Below are 26,962 nucleotides of genomic sequence, written 5' to 3' on the forward strand. Positions count from 1 at the left end.
TTTGTTTTGGATAATACATTTGAATTCACCAGCGTCACTGTGAGTTACATTTGTTATAAGCAGATTGAAATGCCCTGATGCTTTTTCCTGGATAATATATCTAGCGTTTTTCACAGGAGCACCATCTTTGTACCACTCTGCTGTAGGGTTTGGCTTGCCACTCACTAAGCATTGGAGCATCACAGGTGTACCTACAGCTGCAGTGAGATTTTGCAACGGGATTATACATTTAGGGGGAATTTCAGTGACCTGAAAATGAAAACTACAAGTGCTTGTTGATTTACCTTTGAATTCTATTGTATCATCTTTTGAGGGTTCAGCAAAAACATCAAAGTTAATACTAACATATTTCTCGCCTTGCTCACTTGTCTCATTATCGGTAACAGCGACTAGTCTAACTGCTTTCTGAGACTCATCTGCTTCCTGTTGGATCTCAAATTCAAGCTCTATCTCTGACGTTTTTTCAACATCAAATGATGAATTCCCAACAACCAAGTCAAATTTCTGAGGCTGAACCTTTGCACTTGCAAGAGACACTGCTGTTAGTTCTCTTCCCCTTGTCTTGCCTGAGAATGACTGAGGGATCATAACCATAAGTGATGCCCTACAAAGGGTTTCACCAATAACATTAATGGCTCGGCATGTATATATGCCACTGTCATGTGTGTTGGCTTTCAGAATCTTCAGAAAATGATTGTCACCATCTGAAGAATGCCTGTAATTTTTCTTATCCATGGGAATTTTCATATTGCCTTTGTACCATGACACTATTGGCGAGGGAATACCCATTAAGGAGCATTCAAACATTACGTTTGTGTTTTCGGGAATTTCGATGTCATAAATAGGGTTTATAAAACGTGGTGGCATTTCTGTAACCTCAAAGGCTACTTTTAAATCATCACTTTCTTTAGTTATGAAATCCACAGCCCCTTCTTCAAACATGCTTGGCAGAACATCAAGGGATATGATCATACTTTTGTTGTCAGCTGTATACTCTGGGATGGTTACAATCTTCACCTGTTTTTCAAACTCTTTCACATCATTCTCATCTAACTCAACTTCTAACAAGATTTCTTGAGGTGAGGGAGACCTTGAAGGATCCTCATCCTCCTCAACATCAAACTCAATGACATGTTGATGAGTAACAGCAGGAGGGGGTAGCATCTGCCTTGCTTCCTTTGATATAACAACAACTAAAGCAACACTCTTTGCCTCACCAACATAATTAAGAGCCTCACAGATATATTCCCCTTGGTCAGCTTTTGTGATATTCCTAATTTCCAGGGCAATGTCATCACCATCTCTTTCAATGCCAGTCCTCTCGTCTGCCTCAAGCTCAGTTTGGTTTCTAAACCATTTCACCTCTGGAGTGGGTAGTCCAAAAACTTCAGCACAAAACCTTAAGGAATCACCTTCAAAAACTCGCCTTTTTGTAAGTGGCTTAAGGAAAGCTGGAGGGATTCCCTGGACTTTTTCCTGAAGTGTACCTATACCTAGCAAACCACGTCCCTCTGGAAGAATCATGCCCTCATCAATGGAAAACACAGGGGGAGTTGTTTCAATACCCTCATCATCTGAAGAACTGAGGAACTTAGCTGGGGAGTAAAAACCTTCACTGGAGCTAGTGAAATTGCTCTATTTCTGCCATCTCCTCACTGAATGTGCTACCTACTTCAATGGACATTTCTGACTCCGGCGACAGGGGCCTTCCCCAATCAGATGGAGGGTTATAGTAGTCATAAACAGCACTGAAAGTAACTTCTTCTTCCACAAGTTTGGGAACACCAGCAGCCCCTAGTTTAGCAACTTTGTTCGGTTGCTGTCGATACTGTGAATCCTCTGAAAAAGTGTTGTTAGCTGAGTCAGCTTGTAATGCTCTGTTAACCTCGACATTGGGTTTTACAATACGTGGTTTTGCCATATCTGAGGCTTTCATTAATTCACCATGTGGTATGTCCTCAGGTTTAATTTGTGATCTTTGAATGCTAATGGTACTCATTGGTGCTGCCTTTGTTTCTGACATGAATGTTTCTTGAGCAGAGATATCAATGTCACTCCCACCAAAGTGACTTACACTTTGTCCAACAAATGCCTCCTCCTTTGAAATTCTTTGCTCAAATGTGTTGTTTGAGACTGCTTTAGGGCTGGCAACACTGTCTTTTAGGCTAGTCATGTTCTCTGGAAATCTAGCCTGGGGTCCGACAAAATTAGGTGATTGCTGGACCTCTGTAACATTTGCTAATGATATAAAATGGTGCGAGTCTAATAATGTTGCTTCTACAAAAGACATTCTGTCCCCTGGATTTTCTTGAAGAGGGTGCTGTGTGTTATCCAGACCTGCCTCTAAAACATCTGAGGAAGTCCTTAAGGTGAATGTCTTAGCTGCAGCCAAAGTAGGATCTGCTTTGAACTCTTTCATGGAAGTTGTTTGTTCCTTTCCATATTGCTCAGGTTCGAGAGCAACCTCAGGAATATCTTCAACAGGAATATAAGACTCATCTATTGACTGTGCTATTGTCTCAACAGACTCACATATGGCAGTTGTTGGTGTTTCAAATGCTTGTTTTAGTTTTGATACTTTAACCTCTGTACCAGATGACTGCAAACCACAACATGTTATGACCGGCATGTCTGATGTTGGTTTCTTAACATGCCTTATTTTGGGAGCATCCTCCTGTGGCCAATAAAGTTCATCAGTTTTGCCAAAATCCTGAAATTCTACAGGACTGAATGTAGTGAAACTATCATCACTTTTCCGAGTCAAAGGCTTTGTTCTAACTACAGTTGCTTCTGAAGATAATTCAGCTGATTTTTTTGGTTCATTCACTTCTGACATGGCAATGCACGAAAATCCAGAGTCCAGAGTTGTGGAATCGAAAGAAACATCAGCAACACTTTCAACCTGTCCGAATTTGTTAGATGCAATACATCTGTATGTTCCAGCATCAACATATGTAAAATTCTCAATGTAAAGTCTACATCTTTTGTCTTGCACCTCAAGTCTATATTTGCTCATATTTAGATTAAGGGAAATATCATCATGGGACCATGTGGCTTCAGGTATTGGTTCCCCACTTATGATGCATTCAAGCATAGCGGTCTGGCCCTCTGAAGCACCTATGTTCTCTAGCTCTCTAATAACCTGGGGTGCCTCACCAACAACATCAAAAGAAAATGTGAACTTATGCTTTATGGTTTGAAAGGTGCTATCATCAACCAGAGACTCTGAGGCTTTCTCAATCGGCTCATATGTGTCTTTAGCCTCATCAACAAACCTGATCACAGGTGTTGGAGCAGTTATTCTGATCTCAACTGGTGAGGAGTGAATGGAGGAGTCTGAAGTCCGAGGTATGTGGATGTCTGCCTGAGGTACCTGTAATGTGTATTTGCTGTCTAGCACAGGGCTCATTAGTGACTTAAGTTATTCTTCTATCATTTCTTTTTCAGTGAATGCTGACACATCTGTTACTTTAAATTCTTGGGGAGGCTCAAAACAGGTCCTTGTCTGATCATCATCAGTTACTTTAAAATTGCAACATGTACTTGCTTTTCCATGTTTGTTTGCAATACTACAAGTGAAGACACCTTGATGGTCAATGGTTGGATAATAAATGGTCAGTGTTGATGACATTGCTTTGATACGAACATCAAAATTTGGATCTCGCATTATAGGCTCCCCATCTTTAAGCCATGAAATAGATGGTTGGGGATCTCCCTGGAACTTGCAACTTAGTTCAGTCATTTCACCTCTCTTTACCTCAACATCTGACATTAATGTTGTCATAAAGACAGGTGCTCCCAGTTTTAATGCACTCTCAAACATTTTCCCTTCAGTAGGAGTAACAGGGGGGATTTCTTGATTTGAGAGTATTTTCTGATGCTCCGTTACATCAGGTTGCTTTCTAGACGACGTCATATCTTTTATATTACTGTGATGCCACTGAGCTACATCTTCACCACCCAAATACTGCCTTTCAACACCTTCAGTCACATCTGTAGTGTTTTTATCAACAACATATCCTTCAAGTGTTCTACATGACTGAAGTGCTGGTATTGGTGAACCAGTGGACATCAACGATATCTCTGGTGTTACAGCAGAAGGCTGTACATGGTCTACTATGGCCAAATTAGATTGTAATTCAACACTTTCTTCTTGTTCAATTAGAACATCTTGTTGCCATTTTTTAATGCGCTTTGCTAGAGCCTCCTCCTCACTGACAAAATACTCACTTTCAGTCCTTAACTTCTCACTTTCAGCCTCAGGAATGCTTTGAATTTGCCTATATGTTTTAGAACTATCTTTCACAAAAGACTGAGAAGAAATATCAATGAAGAACCTATCTTCTGCTGTTCTCTGTGGTGACAACCTACTCATCTCTTCCAACTCAACATCTTTGTGTACTGCTCTTTCTAAAGCACTCTCTGTCACACCAGCCCAATCAGAGTCTAGCTGAACACCCTGTGCTTGCTCAGTCAGTGCATCCTTTTGCCATTTCATTATACGTTGGGTCAAAGCCTCTTTTTCACTCACAAGGTGTTCACTCTCACTCTTTAGCTCATTTATTCTTTCTCTCGATAAATGAAACTCACTCTCTGCTGAGCGTTCTTGTGAACGTTTTGGTGAGGGTCTTGGAATATTTGAAAATGAGGAATCTCTTTGAGCTTTTAAAGTTGCTGCTTCTTCATTGTGAGATATACCAACAGATTCATGACTATAAGAGTTTTTTTGCTCTGACCACTGAGGCACAACCGTCTCTACCTGATCAATTTGCACATCCAGTTGCCATTTTCGAATTCGCTGAGCTAAGAACTGATCGTCACTTTCCAAGCACTCACTTTCCAGATTTTTCTCATGGATGTTCTCCACAGACATAGCTCTCTGTTCTAATTTCTGTACAGGAACATTCTTACTTTAATGTTGCAGGCCATCATCACAAAGAAATATTTCTTTAATTGGTTTCACTGCCTTTTCCCTTAAAGACTCTTGGTCTTGTGGCTCGTTATGTGATGGGATGATCTCCTTTGTATTGCTTTCTTGTTTGGAAGCTTCTCCTGCCTCCAACCATTGCAATACATATGGTTCCTTTGCCTTGATCTGTGCCTCTTCATCCCACTCCACATCCTGTTGCCATTTTAGAATGCGTTGAGCTAAGAACTGATCGTCACTCTCCAAGCACTCACTCTCCAGGTTTTTCTCATGGATGTTCTCCACAGACACAGCTCTCGGTTCTAACTTCTGTACAGGAACCATTTTACTTTCATGTTGCAGACCATCATCACCAAGAAATTTTTCTTTCATTGACTTTACTGCCTTTGCTCTTGAAGACTCTTTGTCTACTGGCTCCTCATGAGATGGGCTTCTTATCTCCTTTGGTTTGCTCACTTGTTTGGAAGCTTCTCCTGCCTCTAACCATTGCAAAACAAATGGTTCCTTTGCTTTGACCTGTGCCTCCTCATCCACTGGCCAAGACTATTATCATCTTTGTGCACTAAAGTATCATATTCCATCTCCTTTTCTGTCTCCTCTTTGGATGCAATCCTTTGATCCATCTGTGTGTCAGATCCATCAACTTTAGTGCCTTTTCTAAAACCTTTCTTTAGAGGAAGTTCACCCTTCATCATTTGTAGTGCCCTAGATCTTGACTGAGGTTCAAAGGAGTGTCTGGATCTTCGATCTGTTGATTGAGAACCAAGTCCAGTGATTCTCTCCAGTCTACACTGAAATCCTGCTGAACCTCTGGGACTTTGACCTTGCTCACCAGTGCGAACAACATGCTGAAGTTCAGGCAAAGTGGAGGGCTTGAATTTAAGTCTCTCAACATAATCTGTGGAACAAGGCTCACTTGTAACCGATTCCACCTCAAACTCAGATGAGGACATTGTAGATACAGAGAGCCTCTTTTTCTTCTTGACAGCCTTTTGTAAGAGACTCAGTTTAGCTTTAACCTCTCCATGAAGGCTGTCTGTGTCACTAAATCTATCACTGTACCTATCACTACACCTGTCACTGAATTTATCACTAAACCGGTCACTGTAACGGTCACGACCTGTGAATCTGTCACAGTATATATCACTGTAACGATCACTGAACCTCTCGTACCTCTCATACATTGGAGGTGGTGAGCGTGCACGTTCAGATGCTGTTTCAAACTTACTGTCTTTTTCTGAAGTTCTCGATGGGGATGCAGTTCTAAAATACATGGTGCGGAACAGAGTGCTTTTTGATCTATAACGCCCCTTTGTTTGCCCTTTACTTTTTTTATCAAATGGAGAGCCAACACATCTAAGGTCGACTCTAAATTTTCTCTCCTTAGTTGAATCGGCTAATGAATCTGAGCTTGAGTGTGTTTTGTTTGAATGTCTGGCATGACTGAAATAATTTACTTCTTGTTCTTCCCTCAGTGACACAAGAAGTGATGCTGTGGATTCAGCAGATCCTTCAGTGTTAAATACCATGACTTTATAGCTGCCCGAGTCTTTTTCCATAACGCCCTCGATTGTTAAACTTGTTAAGTGCAAATGCATTTTACTTACAACATGTACTTTATGATGGTGTTCCTTCTGTATCTGTCTATTATTATGAAACCATAATATTGTTGGAGTTGGCATTGCAACTAGCTTGCACCTAAAAGCTGCATTCTCATCCTCCAAAACAGATTGAAATTTAAACTTTTTGGTGAAAGATGGTTTAATGTTTTCAGATGTTGCTACAGGTCCATGATCTACACTTTCTTCTTGGTTTGACAATGCACCATATTCCTCTCCTCCATTTGCTGTATATCCAGTTCCTTCAGTATAAAACAACTCTGGAAAAAAAGGAAGACAAATTTCAACAAAATGCCCAGGTTGCTAAAGAAACTGAAATATATTTGAAATAGAAAATAATAGAAATATTAAAGGGTGCATCAAGTCACAAAGCCATAAAAAACAAATTCACTCACCATATTTGTTCGAATAAACGCAAGACTTGATTCTTTATAAAAGATTCTGACACGAAAATCGCTTGATGTTTTGTTCCTTCTTCTGTGGACAGTTCTTCAAAGCATAAATGTATATTCAAAGCATTAATATGTATCCATATAATACTGATCTTGTTCGAAGAAGAGCCTCTTGTGTATTTAACTTGATGTATTTCTATATCCATATATATATATATATATATATATATATATATATATATATATATATATATATATATATATATATATATATAAATATAACATATATATATATAGGATATATATCCTAAAATATTCCTTACCTGACTTGCAGAATGATGAATAAATGCCCTTTCTAATCCTTAGAATGACAGAAATCTTTTACACATACAGAGAAACATAATTCTCTATTGATAAAAAACAAAAGAAAAGAGTTTGGTCATTAAAACAGCTCTAGATTTCTTTGAGAAGGTGTTTATTTGAACTAATATAGTTTAAAAGTAAATAACAATGTTATTTGAAAAAAGCAAACAACCTTAATCACATACCGCTATCTGCAAGCCAGTCTAAGAAATATTTGCAGGACGGTGTTCCAGATGCAAGAAGCGTATGAAGCCATTAAAAGATGCGGCTACATCCATATCTTTTAAAGTAAAATTTCCTATGGTCTGGAACCTTTAAAGAACCAATCATCCTGCACCTTCTATTTTTAGAAAAATTTAAGAAATACCATTTCTTTCATGCTTTTCAAGTGATAGATAATAGATAAAGAGATAAATGTAAAACCCCACTTTGCAAAAGTGCTTCACAGCAAGCATTTTATCAATCAAATTGCTTGCTATTCAAAAACACTTGATTTCAACCATACACATATCCAGTAATGACATTTGAAAGAGTTCCCATTTAAGAGTGTCTGCTTGCATGCAGTTTGTACAACCAGTCATTACCTTACAATATGTTTAAAATGTTAAATTCAATAGTTTATAACGAAACATCATTAAAAGAGAGGAACTGTAAACTGATCCTACCTTTGACTTCTTCCTCAATTTTTGCTTCAATTTCCTCTCGTACTTTTGTAACTGCAAAATAGAGTAATATGTGTGCAAACTTGAGTTATAAGGAATTAACCAGATATGCCAGCATTAAGTCTAAGTATCAACATATGACAATCTAGGGCAAATTATTCATTGCATAAATAATCCAGGTAAAGATAAAAATTAATTGTATATGTATGTGACAAAAACATAAAAATGTTAATAAAATGTAAAACATGGGAGTTTTGAGGAGCATGCATTTGCCAGCCTGACACCAAGAGTTGCATGATAAACTTCACTAGAAGCATTAATAACTAATTTGCATGACCAAGTGCCCTCTTGCAGAAAGCCCACATTTTTCAGGTTTAAGAGGCGGTCACACTATACTTCGTGCTCCATTCACTCCCATTTAAACACATTCGAATGCGAGAGACCGGAAACGCAAGCGAAGAAATTTCGCACTACGCTGCAGAAGAAAGTTCAAGTTTGGCGAACTCTGACCTGTGAATATGGATGACAAGAAGACGTGTGACCAACAGACTATTGAAATGTCACACACTGACCTTTTGGCTCAATTAAAAGAATACATATTTAATTTTGAATATAATATTTTTGTTATTTGTAATTTATTATTTACTAAAACGAGAAGCCCTTGCATGTGACTTATCCTGGTCTGTTGTGATGTCCAAAACCATTTAGTGTGCTCAACGTCTAGTGTGACCACTGCTTTATGTAGGTTTTTTTTATTATTATTCATCACCTCTTTCTTGTTTTTAAACCACTCAGAGGGAAAACAATCTGCTAGTGGCTTTGCTTCCATTTCAAGAATCGGATTCAGGAATTGAGGAAGAATTGTATGTTAAAAAATGAAGATGTATTGAGAAATAATATGAAAGGAAGTAAGGTGGAACAAAAAGTTATTATTGTCAACTTTTTAGATATCCACTATAACCTGTGCAGATGGATCTATTTGTTCACTTCTAACTATAAAGCTTTAACATCCCTTGCCTACTGTCTGGACAATATGAATGAATGAATGATGAATGAACGTTACATTTATATAGCGCTTTTCTGACACTACACTCAAAGTGCTTTACACAGTGAACAGGGAACTCTCCTTAACCACCAGAGATAGACAAAATCCCTCCATGTTGTTCACTTATTCTTAAAGAATTTAGGAACCTTTGTGCCGACAACAGTGGGAAAAACAAACTATCTCTCCATAATGAAACTTTATCAATAAATATTTGAGAGATGCACAAACTGTGTCCTTTATTTGGATGACCTAGATGAATCTGTAGGTACATTGTATGTATCTTCAAAAGAACCTTTGAAACTTTTGTTTTGTCCAGTAAACAGAATATCGGAAAAATATTGACTGCAAACATGGACAAGTTACATGGCCTTACATAAACTTCCAGACAATGTTAAACTTTAGTGCCTCTCGCAACTAATTAAGCTTATGTCACTGAATATCTCTCATAAAAGATTATCGCATGGCTGACTACCATCATGTTGGAGATTCACTGAATGTTCACATGCACAGCCTAAGTATGCCCACAAGCAGTGATGTGCACAGACCTTAGCAGGGAGAGGGGCGGAAGGATAAAAAAGGGCACTGATTTTTTTTTTGTTTTAATGAGTAGTACTTATAAATACTTAACTAATTTCTCTGCTTTTTGAATATTTAACCATTTTCTTGTATATATACTGTACATATTATTATTATTATTTTTCCTTTATCACAAATAATAGCCTATTCTGTTATATTTCTCACAAAAAGCACCATGGTAATACACTTGTTTATTTATTTATTTTCAGACATGGTCTGTGATAACCCCATGTTTTTGACATGTGTCATAGTAAAACCACAGTATTTTTTAAAGTACATTGGAGTACCATGACAGTATCATGAAATATGAACATGATAAATTATTCAGTACCATGGCATTACCCTGGTAATGTGGTGCATGGTTTGAAGGCACGATAAGAAAGCGCGAGCGCAAAGCGATCGACTGTGTTCCGCGAATGCTACAAGGGTCCTTGAACAATGTATAACATGCAAGTATGGGCAGCCAGTGAAGTTTCTGGTGGCCCCCTAGGGTATGATGGTGCCCCCATAGGGAGTTGGTGCCCTACACAGACTGTGTAATTTGTGTATAGGGAGCTGCGGTACTGTGGTAGCCTAATGATATTTTTCTGAAAGTGATTAGTCTAATGGCTTATTAGTTCAACAAAACCAAAATGGCTTTGGCTGAACCAGACAGCTCCTTCATTTTATGCCAATATTCTATAAAAGACTAATTTAATTTATATCACTGAAAGCGATGCGACCGCTCTCATTATAATTAATAAATTTGTTTACACTAGTGGTACACGATGTCAGAAATGCGGTAGCAATCGAGTATTATTCTTTTGATGAGCTTACAGCACAGTAAATCTGACCTGATACTCGTCTGAGGTAACAGCACTTTGATGCTCCGGGGTGAATTCAAAACTGCATTTTCTGCTTTCTTGAAGGGCACTGCTGCAGGAGGGGATGCCACTTGAAAGCTTGTTCAAAACGAAAGTGAGAAAAAGTTTCTCTTTTCTCGAGGGCCCTTCCACAAGACTGATAGCGAAGGGTACATTCACACAGTAATGCCATGTTTCCTTCAGAGTACCCCCTTCAAGGGCTCTGCAGTTCGGAGTGAGTATAGAGCATAGGGAGGATCACTTGCGATTGGTATACACCCCCAATCTGCTGTAGCGAGCGCTCTTAAAAGCACCTCCACTTCATTTTCTTTAATACGCCTACAATTTACAAAGAAATCTCATTACACATTATTACTGTTATTGTGAGATTATGACAAGATTTTAATTTTGTTTTATTTAACCATTTTAATTTAATTATTAAAATTTCTCCCCTTTTTCAGGACGACCAAAAGGGCACCTTTAGATTTGTGAACGAATGGGGAAGGGGAATGCACACCTGCTGCCCCCGTTCTGTGCATGTCAGTGCCCACAAGCATTCATTTGCACTTGTAATCTTTTCATACAAGATTGTAGAGAGCTTCACAAACTCTAAGTATCAAGGTTTATTTAACTGCAAGATCTGAATACCATAACAGTATAATTATATTTGAAAAACTATAGTAAATACAATAAAGAGCAGAGGTGGCTTTCATTAGAGGATGTGATGCAAAACCAAAAATGATAAAGAATGGCAGAACAGGTTTAAACTTGAACAGGCTCGATCACACTTCACAGTTGGTGAATTTCTCTTCTGGTCAAAGTGAGCTTTATCAAACAACTAAAAGGTTTCATAAAGTGAAGTTAGTGGAGGTGATCAGGGAATTCACTAAGAGGTTCTTTGAGAGACTTAGAAAGAAAATGATGTGAATCATTACTCATAATTAATTGTGCTCTTTTAATTTAAAAATCATACTCTGCTTTGATCACAATTACCTTCTTCGGTTACAGCAAGGCTGGCTGAACAAGCTGCCTCTCCAGCGATATTGACTGCTTTGCAAGTGTACTGCCCAGCATGCTCAGAGAAAGTATCAACTATGATTAGCGTAGCAGTGTTTGTCATCTCATCAAAATGAAAGACAACATTTTTTGTAGGCTTTATAGGCTGCTGGTCATGGAACCAACTGATCTCTGGTTTTGGCATGCCAGAGACACAAGCATGGAATCTGGCCACTTCCCCGTGAACCACCACACAGCTCGCAATTGGTTGAATAAAAGTAGGTCTTTGGCCAATGGGTTCCTTCTGTACAGACTTAATGCTTTTGAAGAGACTGGACGTGGCTTGCGACTGAGACTTGGATGTATAGTCTGCAAATTGTGTTTCTCCTGAAAGGAAGTATTGATTTGTCCTCAACTACTATCTATAGTGCACACAAGTTACTTATTTTTCTTTCACATTTTTTATTTTTGGAACAATTGATTTGTATTAACAGCCAAACCACAGACAACAGCATTACTAATAAAAGGTGCACTCAGCAAAATCTGTGGTTATGTTGTGTTGACACCTAGTGGCGTAGATGCAGTATTCACATATTGTAATTATAAAAATGTGCTTTTCGCAGCCATTTGCTTTCTGAAAGCGTCCAATTACAGGTGATTATTGAGATAAAGTATGTAATATTCGGCTGGTCATATGATATTAACATGGTGGGGCTTGTGAATGTGCACCTAGCACCATATGTAGAATAAAGCTTTTTCTCTAAGACTGATATGACTTGAGTCTTCGTCTCATGAGAGTGTACTGGTAATTTTAAATGTATTTTTCAAACATACTATTCTACTATTACTATTTCTAAACTGTTTGAATTTTAACAATTAGCAAAAAAAGTACTGAGTGCACCTATAATTTTCAAAGAAGTACTGTATGCCCTTATTAGCTGGTTAAAGCTGAAGTGTGTAATTTCTGTTCCACTAGTGCCACCGAATGGAATTGCAAAAAATAAACAAAGTTTACATATATGTCTCTACATGTTAAGTTGAGATAGGAGAAAATATTTTAACACTGAAAAGTTACACATTTCAGCTTTAACACCAATTTTATGTTGGTAAGAAACTTCAACTCACCATCCAGTTTCAATACAGCAGAGCAAGAGACCATTCCTGCAGAGTTCCGAGCAACACACGTGTACTCGCCCTCATCCTCAGGATAAACTCTGGCAATCTCCAGCTGACAGTTTTCATCAAACTGAGACACTCTGAATATTTCAGACTGCTTGATCTCCTTGTCTTTGCAATACCAAGTAATCGTCAGATCTAAACATTAGTAAATCAGAGGAATAAGCAGATCATCAATTACGGCATTCATTTATATTTATTTGATTGTGCATGCCAACATATGGTTATTGGCTTTACCTTCCCCTGAGACACGGCACTGGAATCTGGCAGATTCTCCTTCGTTGGCAGAAGTGTTACGTATGGGTGATATGACCACAGGTGGTGATAGTGGTGCTCCAGTATCAGGGGAAACAACTTCTGGAACTGAGGATTAATAGGCATAATAATTCATGATTTAAGAGGGAGGTAGGTCTATGTAAATTGTTTAACTTTAACTTCTTGTGAATTTGGTATTTTTAATTTGGTATACTTTACCTTCCACAGTAAGTGCAGCAGAGCTTGTGGCTACTCCATAGTCATTCTTTGCTTCACAGTTGTACTGAGCTGCATCCTCTGGAAAGACCTCAATGAGCAGCAAGGTGTGCTCATTTCCCTCCCTGAGGAATTTACACTTGAAGCCAGAAGAAAGGGCCTGAGAGTTCTTATACCAGGACACCTGGGGCTGAGGAATTCCTGTCACTTCCACAGAGAAGCGTGCAGGTTTGCCAGCCTCAACAGACAGAGGCTGCATGTGCCTGACGATCTGAGGAGGCTCAGGGACTGAACAATGCAATAATGTTGTATAAGAATACAAAATGTGCAACATCACTGTACAGAGACACATTATATTTAATATATAATGTTCATAAAAGCCTCATAAAAGACACCCTCACTGATATTTCACAAGGATAACCTTAACATGCTGTTGTTATCTGTTAAACAGGATCTTTGATTTTTTCTTTGATTTATAAATATTAATATAACATCTCACTGCATAAACATCTAAGTCACAAAGCTTTAAGATGACACTCACTGTTGACGTGTAGGGTCACCACACTCCTGTTCTTTCCAGCAATGAACGTGTACTCTCCTGCATCACTTCTGTAGGTTTCTGTGATTGTTAGGCGATGGATTTTTCTAATAGTCACATAGTTGAAACGCTGATCTACAGAGAACTGGATCTCAACTCCATTTCTTAGCCAGCGACCCTCAATGTCATCCTCGTTGACTTCAAATTCAAATGTAGCTCGTTGTCTCTCAAGCACCTAGATTAGAGGCGAATGGACTCATTTTTTATGGAATGATCATCATTTGTCAATATTTGAATAATATAGTGATATACGTCTCAAAGACAACTTGGTACTTACAGTGATTTCTTTCTCTGCAGGTTCGCTGATACGCACATCCTTGCCCTCTACTGTGAGGTAGGCCTTAGATACACAAGAGCCAGCAACCACAGAGTATTCACCAGCATCAGACATGCGCACCGTTTGGATCATCAGACGTTGCACATGTCTTTCTGTGGAGACTTTGAACCTAAGGGATGGGGATTATATATCTATCAGGACACTGAACTTCAAATGTCAAAGAGCAAAACTGGGTATAGATAGGGAAAACCAATAAATATCTGCAGTACCTTTCAGACATTTCAAGTTCCTGACCGTCTTTCATCCATGTTACCATGACATTGGGCTCAGAGAGTTCACACTCAAAAATGGCCTTCTTCTTCTCAGTAACTTTAATGTCTTTGATGTGCTTGGTGAACTCAATGACACGAGCTTAAATTGATCAGAAAAGAATATGACTTGATCAGAATGAAAAGAACATACAAAATATAAAGAATAAGAATAATTTAATAATGCAATGGATATTACCTTCAACAAACAGTTTTGCTGATGTTTCAGCAGATCCAGCCACAAATTTGTACTCTCCAACATCCCCAAAGTGAACGTTCCGGATTGTGAGAGAGTGAGTGAACTGTTTGGTGCGAGTTTGGCATCTATCACTGGATCGAATTTCTACTCCATTCTTCAGCCATTTGTAGGTGATTCCTTCATAGTTGACAGTCACTTCAAATGTGATGGTGTCCTTTTCTTGTGCATTCAGGTCTTTCAGCATGGATGTGATGAGAACAGCTGAGGAAGAGGGATAAACATTAATTGACTGAATTTTGTTTTGTTCTGCTACATTTTTAAAGGCCCCATGAAATCGCTTGACGAGTGCAGTTTTCTGTCTTGTGTTGACACTTTTCCCAAAGAAACAGGATATAGGGATGGGACCTATCGAAGCTTTAGTTAACTCAGTGCCATGAACCATAAATTGCTACTTGATCATATGCAGGTATTTTCAGAGGAGGGTCACTCTCATTCTAGAGAGTTTTGGATTGGAAAATATTTTGAGTTGTGCAACATAAGTCTCTTTTCCTGGAAGAGAGAGACTTTAAATGTGTAAATCTGCTAAAACTTGTTAACTTTTAGGTGTACACTAGCTTTTAGGTGGCTTCAAAGCTAATACATGGACTAACATTTCCTGTGGTCTTTAAATAATATTTCTGGTAAACAATCTGGTGAAAATAACAATTACAAAAAAGAACTTACGGCTAACTGTCAGTGTGGCAGAGACTCTGTCATTTCCACACACAAATGTGTATTCTGCTGAGTCGTTTCTACTTGTGTTCATGATCTTCAGCTGATGCAGTTTGCCCTGCACCACAATCCTGAACTTCTCGCTCATCTCAATCTCAACTCCGTTTTTCAGCCAGGTGGATGGAACATTGAAATGTGAAACCTCACACTCAAATGTGGCCACATGGGTCTCTGGAACCTCAATGTTCCTCAGGGGTTTTGTGACTCTCAAAGCTGGAAAAACCATTGCATGAAATTAGTTATGTGTATTAGACATCAGTTTGATTAGCTGTAAGTTCAGGACATCTCTAAATTTGTACTTACATTCAACATGTAAATATGCGCTGCACTGCAAATGTCCAACTACAGCCGTGTACTCTCCAGCATTGCTTTCTTCAACATTCTGAATGACCAGCTTATGTGCTTTCCTTTCTGACATTATTTGAATATTTGCACTAGGTTTTAGCTCTTGGTTTTTGAACATCCATGTAACCGGTATGTCATCATGGGACAAACTCAGTTCAAAAGAAGCAGTTCCATTCAGCAGGGAGGTCACATCTTTTGGCTTTTTCACAATCTTAACAGCTGCAAGAAAAATAAAATGCAAGTTAGGATCTTTATTATTTATTTATTTATTTATTTTGGGGGTTTCCAGAGCAACTTTATTTCAGCCAAACAATTAACTTACTTTCAACATTCAGTCTGGCATTAGCAGAGAGTTTTCCAAGTTTGAATCCATAGACTGATTCATCTTGAGTGTTGCAGTTCTTGATCTTTAGAGTGTGAACCATGCCTTCTACTTTTATCTCATATTTATCACTGGGGACAATTTCTATTCCATTCTTGATCCACTGGGATCCTTTCACATCTAAATGGGTGAGTTCAAGACTAAATAATGCCTCTTGTGTTTCGGTGACTGTTTGGTTTTTCAATGTCTTCTTGATCTTCACAGCTATAAAAGACACATTTATAATCAGTTATATTTAATGAAAAACATTTTCAATACAGAAAAGAAATGTAATCCTTTAAACAAATAGGTAAACGTACCTTCGACCCTTAGGTTGGCAGATGTCTTGGAGTTTGCCACTTGGTAGGTGTACTCTCCAATATCTTGTGGTCTTGAAATAACAAAGACAAGTCGGCGGACCACACCTATATCTTCACTCCTGACATTGTCACTAAAGTCAACATGGTGGCCATCTTTAAGCCACTTTCCCTCAGAGTTGGGATTGGCAACCTCACATTCCAGCATAGCAGTTTGGGATTCTGCCACAGTCACATCACAAAGTGGCCTGTTTATAGCACCACCTAGTGGAAGAAAAACATAACTGTATCAGCGGTCTGTGTATCTTGCGTGTTAAAAACCCCACCCCCCCAAAAAAAGCATAAACCAGTCCAAGGAGGGATTTTGGGCACTTCTCAGCCTATTAGACTGGGAAACCAGCTTAAACCAGCTAAGACCATTAAACCAGCTTTGCCACATTTGAAAAACAAAAACAAATATCATACCTGACACAGTAAGTTTTGCACTGGATGTCTTTTCACCCGCTGCAAATGCATACTGGCCTTCTTCATCCTTCATGGCATTGATTATGGTGAGGCTACAGCGCTTCCCTTTGGATTCAATTTTGTATTTGGCTCCGGCCTTAAGAGGCTGATTCTTGAAGGTCCAGTAAGCATCTATACCACTGTGGGAGAGTTCTACTTCAAAGGTGACATTCTGAGTTTCAGTGCACACACAGTCCTCCATGTGCTTGATGATTCTGACCTCTGCAAGACAAAAATATGTTTGTTAACAAAGGGAACCTGTGACATATACAGTATCTGTAAGCAAACCCAAAGAAAAAAAGCATTACTGTTATCAAAAATCATATGGGTATTTTTTCGACTTACTCTCAACAGACAGTTTACAAGTTGATTCCACTCTGCCAACAACCATCTTGTACTGTCCTTCATCAGAAGCATAGATCCTGTTTAAAACCAGTCTCTGTTTGGACCCTTTGGCAACCATTTGGATTCTCTCACTAGCCACAAGGAGCTTGTCATTTTGGTACCATTTCACAGAAGCAACATCAGGGGCAGAGATTTTAGCTTCTAGCACTGCCTTTGTACCCTCAATGGAATGGACATCCTTTAGAGGAGTTACGATTTCAATCGCTGTGAAAATAAAAAATGGAAATATATTACTTACGTACAGTATCTGCAATACTGATACAGTATTTCAGCTTTTTTCTTTTTTTTTTATTATGCATCACCATCAAAAACTGACTCACTTTGAACAGTCAGTTTTCCAGTTGTAGAAATGTTTTGAACCGGAACAACAAACGAGTACATTCCTGGATCATCCCTGTTGACATTTTCCACCAGAAGTTTGTGGACAAGTTTGTCGATGACAATGTGAACTCTGTCAGTGGCAGAGATAGGCTGACTATTTTTCATCCAAGTTCCCTCCACATTTTCTTGAGAGAATCGCACCTCAAATTGGGCTATATCACCCTCACAGACGGTCAGATCAGAGAGTCCCTGCATCAGAGTTACAGGGCGCACTGAAACGAGAGAAAAGGAGAACATTATTTACACAAGACCTTTAACCAAAAGCTATTTTACTGGGAAAATTATTAAGCTGGGTAAAATTATATAAGATTATATTCAAATTCTACTCACATTTCATCTTCAGTGTGGCACTTGTCTTCAGATCACCCACTTTGAAAGTGTATTTGCCCTGGTCCTCCTTCCGGACATCTTTTACAGATAGGGTGTGTCGGCCACGGCGAGAGGACACAACATATTTAAGGCTTGGGGTAATTTCTTTGTTCTCAAAGTACCAGGTGCCTTCGGCATCCTCACGGGACAGTTCACACTCAAACTCTCCAGAGTATGTCTCAGGCACTTCAACACTTTCCAGATTTTTCACAATTTCCAGTGGTGCACCTGTATAACAGATAAAATAGTACATCTGACCAAAACCTCAAATGGAACTATAAAAATTTGAAATAAAAAGAGCAGCAATTGAAAGGAAAAACATGACGAGTTTATGCTTACCTTCAACATGAAGTTTGGCAGTAGTTCTTAAGTGGTCATCGTCAACAACAGCACAAGTGTACTCTGCAATATCTTGCATATTGATTGTCAGCACAGAGAGGAAGTGCACCTTTCTATCAGAGTGCATTCTGTATTTGTCTCCAGAGAAAATTTCTGCATTGTTCTTCAACCATTTGACCTTGACAAATGGCTCATTTGTCTCACACTCAAAGGTCACCATTGTGTCTTTCTCTTTTGCATAGGCATCCTCCAGGGTCTGGGTAAAAGATACAACTTGCTTGCCTGCAAAAAACCCACAGAGCATTTATTAGATAATGTCACTTAGAAATTATATGAACAATGATCACTAGAGAAACACACAATACATACCTTGCACCAACAAGAAGGCATGGCTTGAGGCCTCGCCAGCAATGTTAATGGCTTTGACCATAATACTGGCAGAGTCTTCAGCCGAGACATCTCTGATCACTAATTCACAGACATTATCCTCAGGCCAGTACCAATAAACACGGTCTGACTTCTCAAGTAAAATTCCATTTTTGAACCACTGGCACTCTGGATCCGGTTTACCAACAACCCTACAACGGAAGTGAACTTCATCAGACTGTAAAACTGTCTGGCTCTGAATTCTTTCCAAGATCTTCGGAGCCTCCATGCTAGGAGAGAGGGCTACTTTCTCAGGTCTAATTGTAGGAATGGTAAGTTTGCGTTCTTCCTCCTCTTTCTTCTTTTCAGCTTCAGTTACCTCTTTGGTCCAATGCTGAAGCTCTTCTTTTCTCTTCTTTAACATGCCTTCATAAGATTCGTCCTTCTTACGAGACTTCATCTCAACAGATGATATGGCTTCATAATAGCCCTCTTCAGTCCTGCGTTTAAATTTGCTTCGCAGCTCTTCTGTCTCTTCTGTAGATTTTTCATGAACAACTCTCTCCGCCTTCCTCAGTCTAACAACCTCTTTTGTTTGTGAAGTGTCTGAAGGTTTATCCACCTTTACAACATCAAAGGATACCCGGCCAGGTTCAGAGGCAGGCACCTCTGGAGCCTTCATCTCAGGAGCACGGCGCAAGATTGACCTGAAGTCTTCTTTTTGTTGGATCTCAAGCTTTACAGTGTGCTCAGCTGTACCCTCTGGGTTCTCAGCCAATACTTTAACATCTCCAGAATCATAGGACTTACAGTCAGTGATTTCCAGGTAGTGAATGCCATCATATTGCAGTCTGAATCTTTTGCTCTTCCGAATTAGCTGTCCATTGAGGTACCAGTTGACCTTGGGAGTTGGGTAACCAGTCACTCTGCAGCGATATTTGGCTGTTTCCCCCTCAAATACTCGTATGGGTTCTGGGAGCAGGACTATCTCTGGTTTGGTCTTCTCAGTCATGTCGTCCCCAGTAACTCCTGAGGGTGCACCCTCATGAGCAATTCGCTCCATTTCATCCATTCTCTGTACTTTCCTTCCCTCTGGCAACTGACTCTCCTCTACCAGACTCTTCTCATCCTTCACAATCAATGTTGCGGAAGTCTGGTCAACACCAAACTTGTTAGTGGCTCTGCAAGTAATGACACCACTATCTCTGGAATAAGCAACTTCATAATCAAGACTGCAATAGCCAAACTCATTGATCATGCGCAGCCTGTTAGCAGCTTCCAGTGGCTTGCCATCATGAAGCCACTCAACAATCATGGTTGGGTCACCGATAGGGGTGAGTCTGCACTCAAAGTGCACGGGACCAAATCGCTTCATCCTGACTGAAGTAAGCTTCTTTTTGAAGTGTGGCTTCTGTTGCTTTTCCTTGTCATAGAGGTCACCTTCTTCCCATTGTTCCTGGCCATAGCGAAGATGCAGAGGTTCAATCTCTGGTGCAGCAATTTCCTTAGCCTTATATGTCCCTTTGGGAATGATGAGTCTTCTTTCTGGTTCAGGTTCAGTGTACTCTACCTCCACATTGACTCTGCAGCGGGTGGTATCTCTGCCAGCTTTGTTTATGGCTGTGGCTGTGTACCATGCACTGTCAGAGCCAGAGGTCTGTGGAATCTTGAAATGTGCTTCTCCTTTGGTACCCTCAATTCTGAGATAAGAATTTGAGCATTCAACATAGATAAATAACAAAAAAGCAAGCCATAATTCAACAAAATGTTTAATTTGAGAGGCAAATCACTTACTTGATGTGAGGGTATTTATGAGGAGAGATGATATCACTGTTTTTTAGCCAGACAATGTCAGGAAGGGGGTTTCCAATGGCTTTCACTGCCAACTCAACTAAACTTCCCTCCTTAACACTAATGTTCTTTAGCTTTTCTATAAACTGAGGTCGGACCAAATTTTCCTTTGCTGTAACAGATAAGACAAGGTTTTTTTGTTTGGTTTTTTACAATGTGTCACAAGTCAAGAGCTTAAATTTTTTTCTAGAACAATAAAATGATGTACCTTCAACAGTGAGAGTCATAGAAACAATAGTCTTTCCTGCTCTGTTCTGAGCAACTACGCTCCACTCTCCAGAATCCTGAGGCATAGCAGGAACCACAATCATTGACTGAGTTCCATCCTCCTTTACCACAATCTTGTGGGTGTAGTCATTGACCACTTGTTGCCCTTTGGTAAAGATAATAATCAAGAAAAAAAATATGAATTTTTCAGTTTCCTTCATGTTTTTCTATACACATGCTAGCAAGAAAGAAAGCAAACTTACAACAAAGCAGAAAAGAACAATAATTTAGCGATTAAAGGGATAGTCCATTTACTCACCATTATCAGGCTCTAAAACCCATATGACTTTCTTTCCTCCATGGAAAACAAAATGAAATGTTAGGCAGAATATTAGCCTTTAGTCACCATTCACTTTCATTGCATGGTGACTGGGGCTAACATTCTGCCAAACATCTCTTATTGTGTTCCACAGAGGAAAGGAATACATATGGGTTTGAAAAGACTTTAAAGTGAGTAAATTACAGAATTTTCATTTTTGGGTGAACTATCCCTTTAACACTGAAAACCACTTACCCATGTGGAACCAGTAGGTGTCAGGCATGGGTCTTCCAACTACTTTCAGATCAAACCTTGCAGTCTGTCCTTCAGAACACCTGAAGGATGACGGCTTCTGTACAAATACAGGCTTATACAGCCTCTCCAGTTGGGTCTCATCCGTGTCATCAAGTCTACGAGCAGGAGAGCGGCTAACAGACCGTGCAGGAGAACGTCCAGGGGAGTAGCTAATTGAGCGTGCAGACATTGGAGATGTAGACCTAAAAACATTACAAATGTAACATGTTTACTTAACATGTACTGTATTCCTAAATCATAGAATCCTGGTCACAGAACAGTCAATCCAGAGATAACGTAAAGCTCAGGAAGTTATGGTAAGTTAGGCAAAGTGACACTCACTGGACTCTCCTCACTGCTTCGGCTTGAGGGTAGTAAGGCTGTGCAGCTGCAGTGGACTCCACATAGAGCTTTCCAGAACTGACAGCATTACCCTTCATATTGCTGGCAAATGCAGTATAGATTCCCTCGTCTTCTGGCAGCACCACAGGAAGGCGCAGACTGGCTCTACCATCCTGTAGAACCTCCATCTGATATCGGCCTCCATGCCTAATGCGCTTGCCATCTTTATACCATGCAATCTATTTAACACAAATAATATAATTAACACACAGCAAAGGTAATGATATACTGTACCTTCTGCTCTAGAGATGTTGCTGTAAGAAAACTGCCCTTCAGTAGAATTAGCATTTACCTTTGGTAATGGTTGTCCTTCCATCTTGCAATGGAAAGTGACACCCATTCCTTCCAAAATTCTGTAGCTTTTGACTGGAGTGCTAAATGAGGATCCGACAGCCTCATGCTCAGCAATATTCATGACCATCTCTTCACCATCCTCAATCACCAGCTCTTGGTACGTTATTTTAAGGATGCGGATTTCAATCTCTTGGATTATTCTTTGCTCGATTGCAGAAATTTGAAACTCCTGAAAACAATGCTATTTGTTATTATTTTTAAATAATCCTGAATACATAGTACTGTGCAAAAGTTTTAGGCACTTGTGAAAAATGTTGCATAGTGAGGATGTCTTCAAAAATAATGACATATATAGTTTTCATTTATCACTTAATGTCATAAAAACATAAAAAAGCTAAATCAATATTCGGTGTGACTACCACTGCCTTCAAAACAGCACCAATTTTCCTAGGTATACCTGGACAGTTTTTCTTGGTTGTTGGCAGATAGGAGGTTCCAAGCTTCTTGGAGAATTCACCACAGTTCTTCTATCTATTTAGGCTGTCTCAATTGCTTCTGTTTCTTTATGTAATCTCAGACTGACACTATGTTCAGTGGGGGGCTCCCTATTCTTCTATTCTAATCTTTTCTATTTGTAAAAGTAATGTTTGTGAGTCTAACATTTATATTTCCTATTGACACACTAAAGCTGAAGATTTAAATAAGCATCTTAAGACAAATGCTTTTGTGAAACATCTTAAGTGCCTAAGACTTTTGCACAGTACTGTACGTATTCTTTCTCAGAATTTCTCTGAGGCATTAATGTATGCAAAACAAAAACATAATTTCCCAAAAATGATCATTCCATCTTAATTTACTCACTCTAATGTCATTCCAAACACAAATGACTCTCTTATGTGGCTCCTCCATCATATTCCAAGTCTTCCAAAGGCATACAGTTTTGGTGAGAAACAACCCAAAATTTAAATCATTTTTCAACAAAAACCTTGACGTCTGTCGGAAGACTAGTAATAACAGACGTGAGCCGCATAGACTACTTTTTTGATAACTTTGGGTCTTTTTTTTAAGCTTTTTCAAAGTGAGGCACTGTCTTCTGCTATTGTATTGAAAAGACAGGCTATAATATTTATTAAACATCACCTTTTGTGTTCCACATAAGAAAGAAATTCATACGTTTGGAGCATCATTAGGCGACTAATTAAATTATTTTTATTTTTAGCTGAACTATTCTTTAAAACATAATATAAAACACAATACAAAAATTACTAAAATCTTGAATCATAAGGTTACACATATATTTGTTCATACTGTCTCTGAGATGAAGGACTTCATCATTTGTGTTTGTTGAGCCATCCTCCTCTGCATCAGCTCTTTGTCATATTCGCTTACAACTACAGGGGGCACATCCGCCACTTTGGGTTCCTGTACCATTGCCGTCACTTCCGTTACATATGTCACATCCTGTTTCTTCATATAGGCTTCAAATTCCTCTGTAAAAGCATATCATAATGTTGAGAATGTAGAGGATCTTTAAGTTCACAGCTTTTTAAATGAGTAAATCAAACAAAGTTTAGAATTATTTAAAGCCTTTTAAAAAGCTGATCACTTTCATGCACTGTTCATAAATAAGGTTTGTCTTAAGTCCAAACTAACCTTCCTCAAGGAGGTTTGTGGAAGCAGAGGCCTCTCCATGTTGGTTCTTGGCGAAGATGGTGTATTCTCCAGCATCATCAGCAAATGTCATAGAAATCTCCAACTTGCATTCCCCTGTGTCCTTGTTATGGCTAACTCTATATCTGTTAAATTGACAAGGAAAGTATGGGCTTACTGTTTTGCTTTAAACAGATCACCTACTGTAAATACAAGCTGCACTTGCACAAAATCAAACCTGTATCCAGTAGTGAGTGGAATTCCACTCTTCTTCCAGTAAATATGGGGTTTAGGGCTGCCTCCGATCTGGCACTGAAAGACAACACTCCCACCCTCGACCAGTTTCTGAACAACTGGCTTCTTTACAAAAAATGGAGCTACAGGTACTCCAGTGTCCATTGAGACTTCAGACATGATCTCCTTTTCGGCTTCAATGACAGTCCTTGTTAAAAAGAAAAAACACAGACAAAATAAGTTTCCTTTTGGCTGCACCTTTCACAAAATAAGGTAAAAAACCCTATTCAATTTGGAAGAGTTTTCCCTGAGGTGATGTTTTGTAATTTTAAACCCATCCGAATTGAACACATCTGTGCTTTTCTTACACAAATTTTTTTTTAATTAAAGGTTTTTATTGATTCCATATAATATATATATATATATATGGGTGGTGTCTCCATCTTCTAAATGGCTTCGCCATCAGGTGGATGTGTCCTTAAGACCAGGCCTATACAATTTAGAAGGGGTCCAATAAAATCTATGTAGAATCTTAAATTGCATAAAGTGCACCCTTGCATCCCTAGATGCAGACTTGACGTTTTTAAGAATCCTAGCCCACACTCCCTCCTCCAAAAACAAATTTAAATCTTCCTCCCATAATCTTTTGAGGGAATTTAAAGCTCCATCCCCCAGACTCTGAATTAGCAGGGAGTAATACACTGATGCCTCATGACCTTTTCCAAAAGCAGTAATCACCACTCCCAGAGTATCTGCTGCAGTATGGGAGTGTGTGCCACTCCCAAAAACAGTGCTAGAGTAGGTGGTGCAGCTGTAAATACTTATAAAATTGAAATCTGGGAATCCCAAAATTTTGAACCAAATTTTCAAAAGGTCTCAATACTCCACTCTCATATAGGTCACCGAGTGTATTAACCTTCCTCACAATCCAATCAGACCAACAGAAAGGGGACTTATTAATGCATAGTTTAGGGTTCTGCCATATGCTCGAGGTTCAGTTTAAATAAATGTCTGAATTAATCACTCTGGACACTTTAGTCCATATCGAGTGTAAATGCAAAATATCGGGGTGTGACTTAACTTCTCCAATTAATTTGATCGAAAGGCTATGCAGAGGTGAGCTGGGGCAAGAACTTCCTTTTCAATACAAAACCAGGAAGGGGCTCTCTCAGGTGGAAGTGACCAATGAGCCAAATGTCTGAGACCGAATGCATAATAATAAAACAAAATCTTGGGTAGCCCTAACCCACCTTTGTCAATCAGCCTATGTAACTTATTGAAGTTTAACCTGGCACGTTTACCATTCCAAATGAAGGACTTCGCCATGCTATCAAATTGCTTGAAATAAGAGAGGGGGACATCTATTGGGAGAGATTGTAACAGGTAGCTGAATTTTGGAATACAATTCATTTTAATTACATTAACCTTCCAAATCATCAATAAGTTTAATGAAGCCCACCTGTCCACATCATACGAAAACCTTTTTATTAAGGGATCAAAATTAACTCTGACTAAATCAGACAAATTTGCTGGGAATCAAATTTTCAAATACTTAATGCCCTGTTTGGGCCACTGGAAGGCGCCCGGCTGGAAGGCCGTTACTGGACAGTACGCTGTCAAAGCCAAAGCTTCGGATTTAGACCAACTGACTTTGTATCCTGAGAACTTGGAAAAGGAATTAATAATTCTGTGGAGGCAAGGCATAGATCTAGTGGGGTCGGAGACGAATAATAAAATATCATCTGCGTAAAGCAGAAGCTTATGCACCACACCTCCCGCAATCACCCCTGGAAAATCATCCTCCTTTCTTATCACGGCTGCTAATGGTTTCAGGGCAAGACAGAACAATAATGGGGAAAGAGGGCAACCCTGCCGGGTGCCCCTATCCAGAGTAAAATAATCTGAAATTAATCCATTTGTTTGTACCGCTGCTACAGGATGTTTATAAAGTAACTTAATCCATCCAATAAATGTATTGTATAATGTCATAACCTTACTTAATCGGTTAGCCAAAATTTTTGACAACATTTTTACATCTAGTTGGATCAGGGAGATTGGACGGTAACTTTTACACTCGCTTGCATCTTTGCCCTTTTTAAGAATCAGACTGATCCGGGCTTGTGTCATGGTTGGAGGAAGCTTTCCATTCTTTAATGATTCAGTATAAACTTCTAACAAAAGTGGAGCCAGTTCTATAGCATAGGATCTAAAAAATTCTGCGGCAGAATTCTTGCCTCGTCAAGTTCCTCCAAGGTTATCTCAGAATCAAGAGCGTTTTTTTGCTCAGTCTTCAGTTTAGGAAGATCTAATGGTTCCACAAAGTTTCTAATATCTTCATCAGTAGACGAAGATGTGGAATTATAGAGCTCAAGATAGAATTCTTTAAAAGCATTATTAGTATCAGTGGCTTAGGTAAAAATTTCACCACCAGCAGATTTCACTGAGGGAATGGTAGAAAAAGACTCTCTCTGCTTTATATATCTAGCCAAAAGTTTTCCTGCTTTGTCCCCTGACTCAAAGTATGACTGTCTTGCCCTGAATAACCAAAACTCCACTTTCTATGACAAAATAGTATTATATCTATATTTCAGTCGAGTCAATTCTCTGAGGCCATCAGATGACATACGGCGCTCTCAGCTCTGCCTCGGCACTTTTAATATTTCCTTCCAACTCCACGAGTTCTCGTGCTTTGAATTTTTTGATGAATGAGGCATACTGTATGATCCGACCCCTAAGAACCGACTTAAGTGCCTCCCAAGCCACGCCCACAGAGGATACTGAGGACCAGTTGGTCTCCATATAAACACTGATTTCAGTCTTTAACATTTGTTGGAAATCAGGATTTTGCAAAAGGGACACATTAAGGCACCAACTATATGATTTATTTTTCTCTATATGTGGCAACACCTCTAAACTCACCAGGGCGTGATCCAAGACCAAGATATTTCCAATTGAGCAATCAACAGCAGATGAAATGAGGGATTTGGATATTAAAAAAAATCTATTCTAGAATAAATCTTATGGACTGATGAAAAAAAATGTATAGTCTCTACCAGATGGGTTCAAAAGTCTCCAAATATCTGTAAGACCAAGATTTTTACA

The 26,962-nt window shown here is 39.1% G+C and overlaps 2 protein-coding genes across 2 annotated transcripts in view; both read right to left on the reverse strand.

Annotated features, from left to right (window-relative positions):
- ttn.2 (titin, tandem duplicate 2) overlaps positions 1 to 26,962 on the reverse strand; it is a 200,547-nt gene that overhangs the window by 147,860 nt on the left and 25,725 nt on the right. The window contains exons 14-40 of the mRNA XM_051709102.1: positions 23,865 to 24,068; positions 23,630 to 23,772; positions 23,285 to 23,466; positions 21,975 to 22,205; positions 21,623 to 21,861; positions 21,242 to 21,483; positions 20,669 to 20,833; positions 20,404 to 20,572; positions 18,613 to 20,309; positions 18,244 to 18,525; positions 17,866 to 18,132; positions 17,475 to 17,747; positions 17,095 to 17,358; positions 16,711 to 16,971; positions 16,249 to 16,509; positions 15,890 to 16,153; positions 15,526 to 15,786; positions 15,175 to 15,435; positions 14,452 to 14,712; positions 14,214 to 14,355; positions 13,945 to 14,113; positions 13,611 to 13,842; positions 13,073 to 13,357; positions 12,836 to 12,961; positions 12,548 to 12,736; positions 11,420 to 11,809; positions 7,967 to 8,017 (exon numbers count right to left, since the gene is read on the reverse strand). Coding sequence (XP_051565062.1) covers positions 7,967 to 8,017; positions 11,420 to 11,809; positions 12,548 to 12,736; positions 12,836 to 12,961; positions 13,073 to 13,357; positions 13,611 to 13,842; positions 13,945 to 14,113; positions 14,214 to 14,355; positions 14,452 to 14,712; positions 15,175 to 15,435; positions 15,526 to 15,786; positions 15,890 to 16,153; positions 16,249 to 16,509; positions 16,711 to 16,971; positions 17,095 to 17,358; positions 17,475 to 17,747; positions 17,866 to 18,132; positions 18,244 to 18,525; positions 18,613 to 20,309; positions 20,404 to 20,572; positions 20,669 to 20,833; positions 21,242 to 21,483; positions 21,623 to 21,861; positions 21,975 to 22,205; positions 23,285 to 23,466; positions 23,630 to 23,772; positions 23,865 to 24,068 — 7,511 coding nt within the window. The remainder of the gene's footprint in view (positions 1 to 7,966; positions 8,018 to 11,419; positions 11,810 to 12,547; positions 12,737 to 12,835; positions 12,962 to 13,072; positions 13,358 to 13,610; positions 13,843 to 13,944; positions 14,114 to 14,213; positions 14,356 to 14,451; positions 14,713 to 15,174; positions 15,436 to 15,525; positions 15,787 to 15,889; positions 16,154 to 16,248; positions 16,510 to 16,710; positions 16,972 to 17,094; positions 17,359 to 17,474; positions 17,748 to 17,865; positions 18,133 to 18,243; positions 18,526 to 18,612; positions 20,310 to 20,403; positions 20,573 to 20,668; positions 20,834 to 21,241; positions 21,484 to 21,622; positions 21,862 to 21,974; positions 22,206 to 23,284; positions 23,467 to 23,629; positions 23,773 to 23,864; positions 24,069 to 26,962) is intronic.
- LOC127447326 (titin-like) lies at positions 1,622 to 3,948 on the reverse strand. The gene has a single exon (XM_051709119.1). The coding sequence runs from the start codon at positions 3,407 to 3,409 to the stop codon at positions 1,622 to 1,624; it is 1,788 nt and encodes a 595-aa protein (XP_051565079.1). The 5' UTR covers positions 3,410 to 3,948.

Source organism: Myxocyprinus asiaticus, chromosome 10, assembly GCF_019703515.2.
Source record: "Myxocyprinus asiaticus isolate MX2 ecotype Aquarium Trade chromosome 10, UBuf_Myxa_2, whole genome shotgun sequence".
NCBI lineage: Eukaryota > Metazoa > Chordata > Actinopteri > Cypriniformes > Catostomidae > Myxocyprinus > Myxocyprinus asiaticus.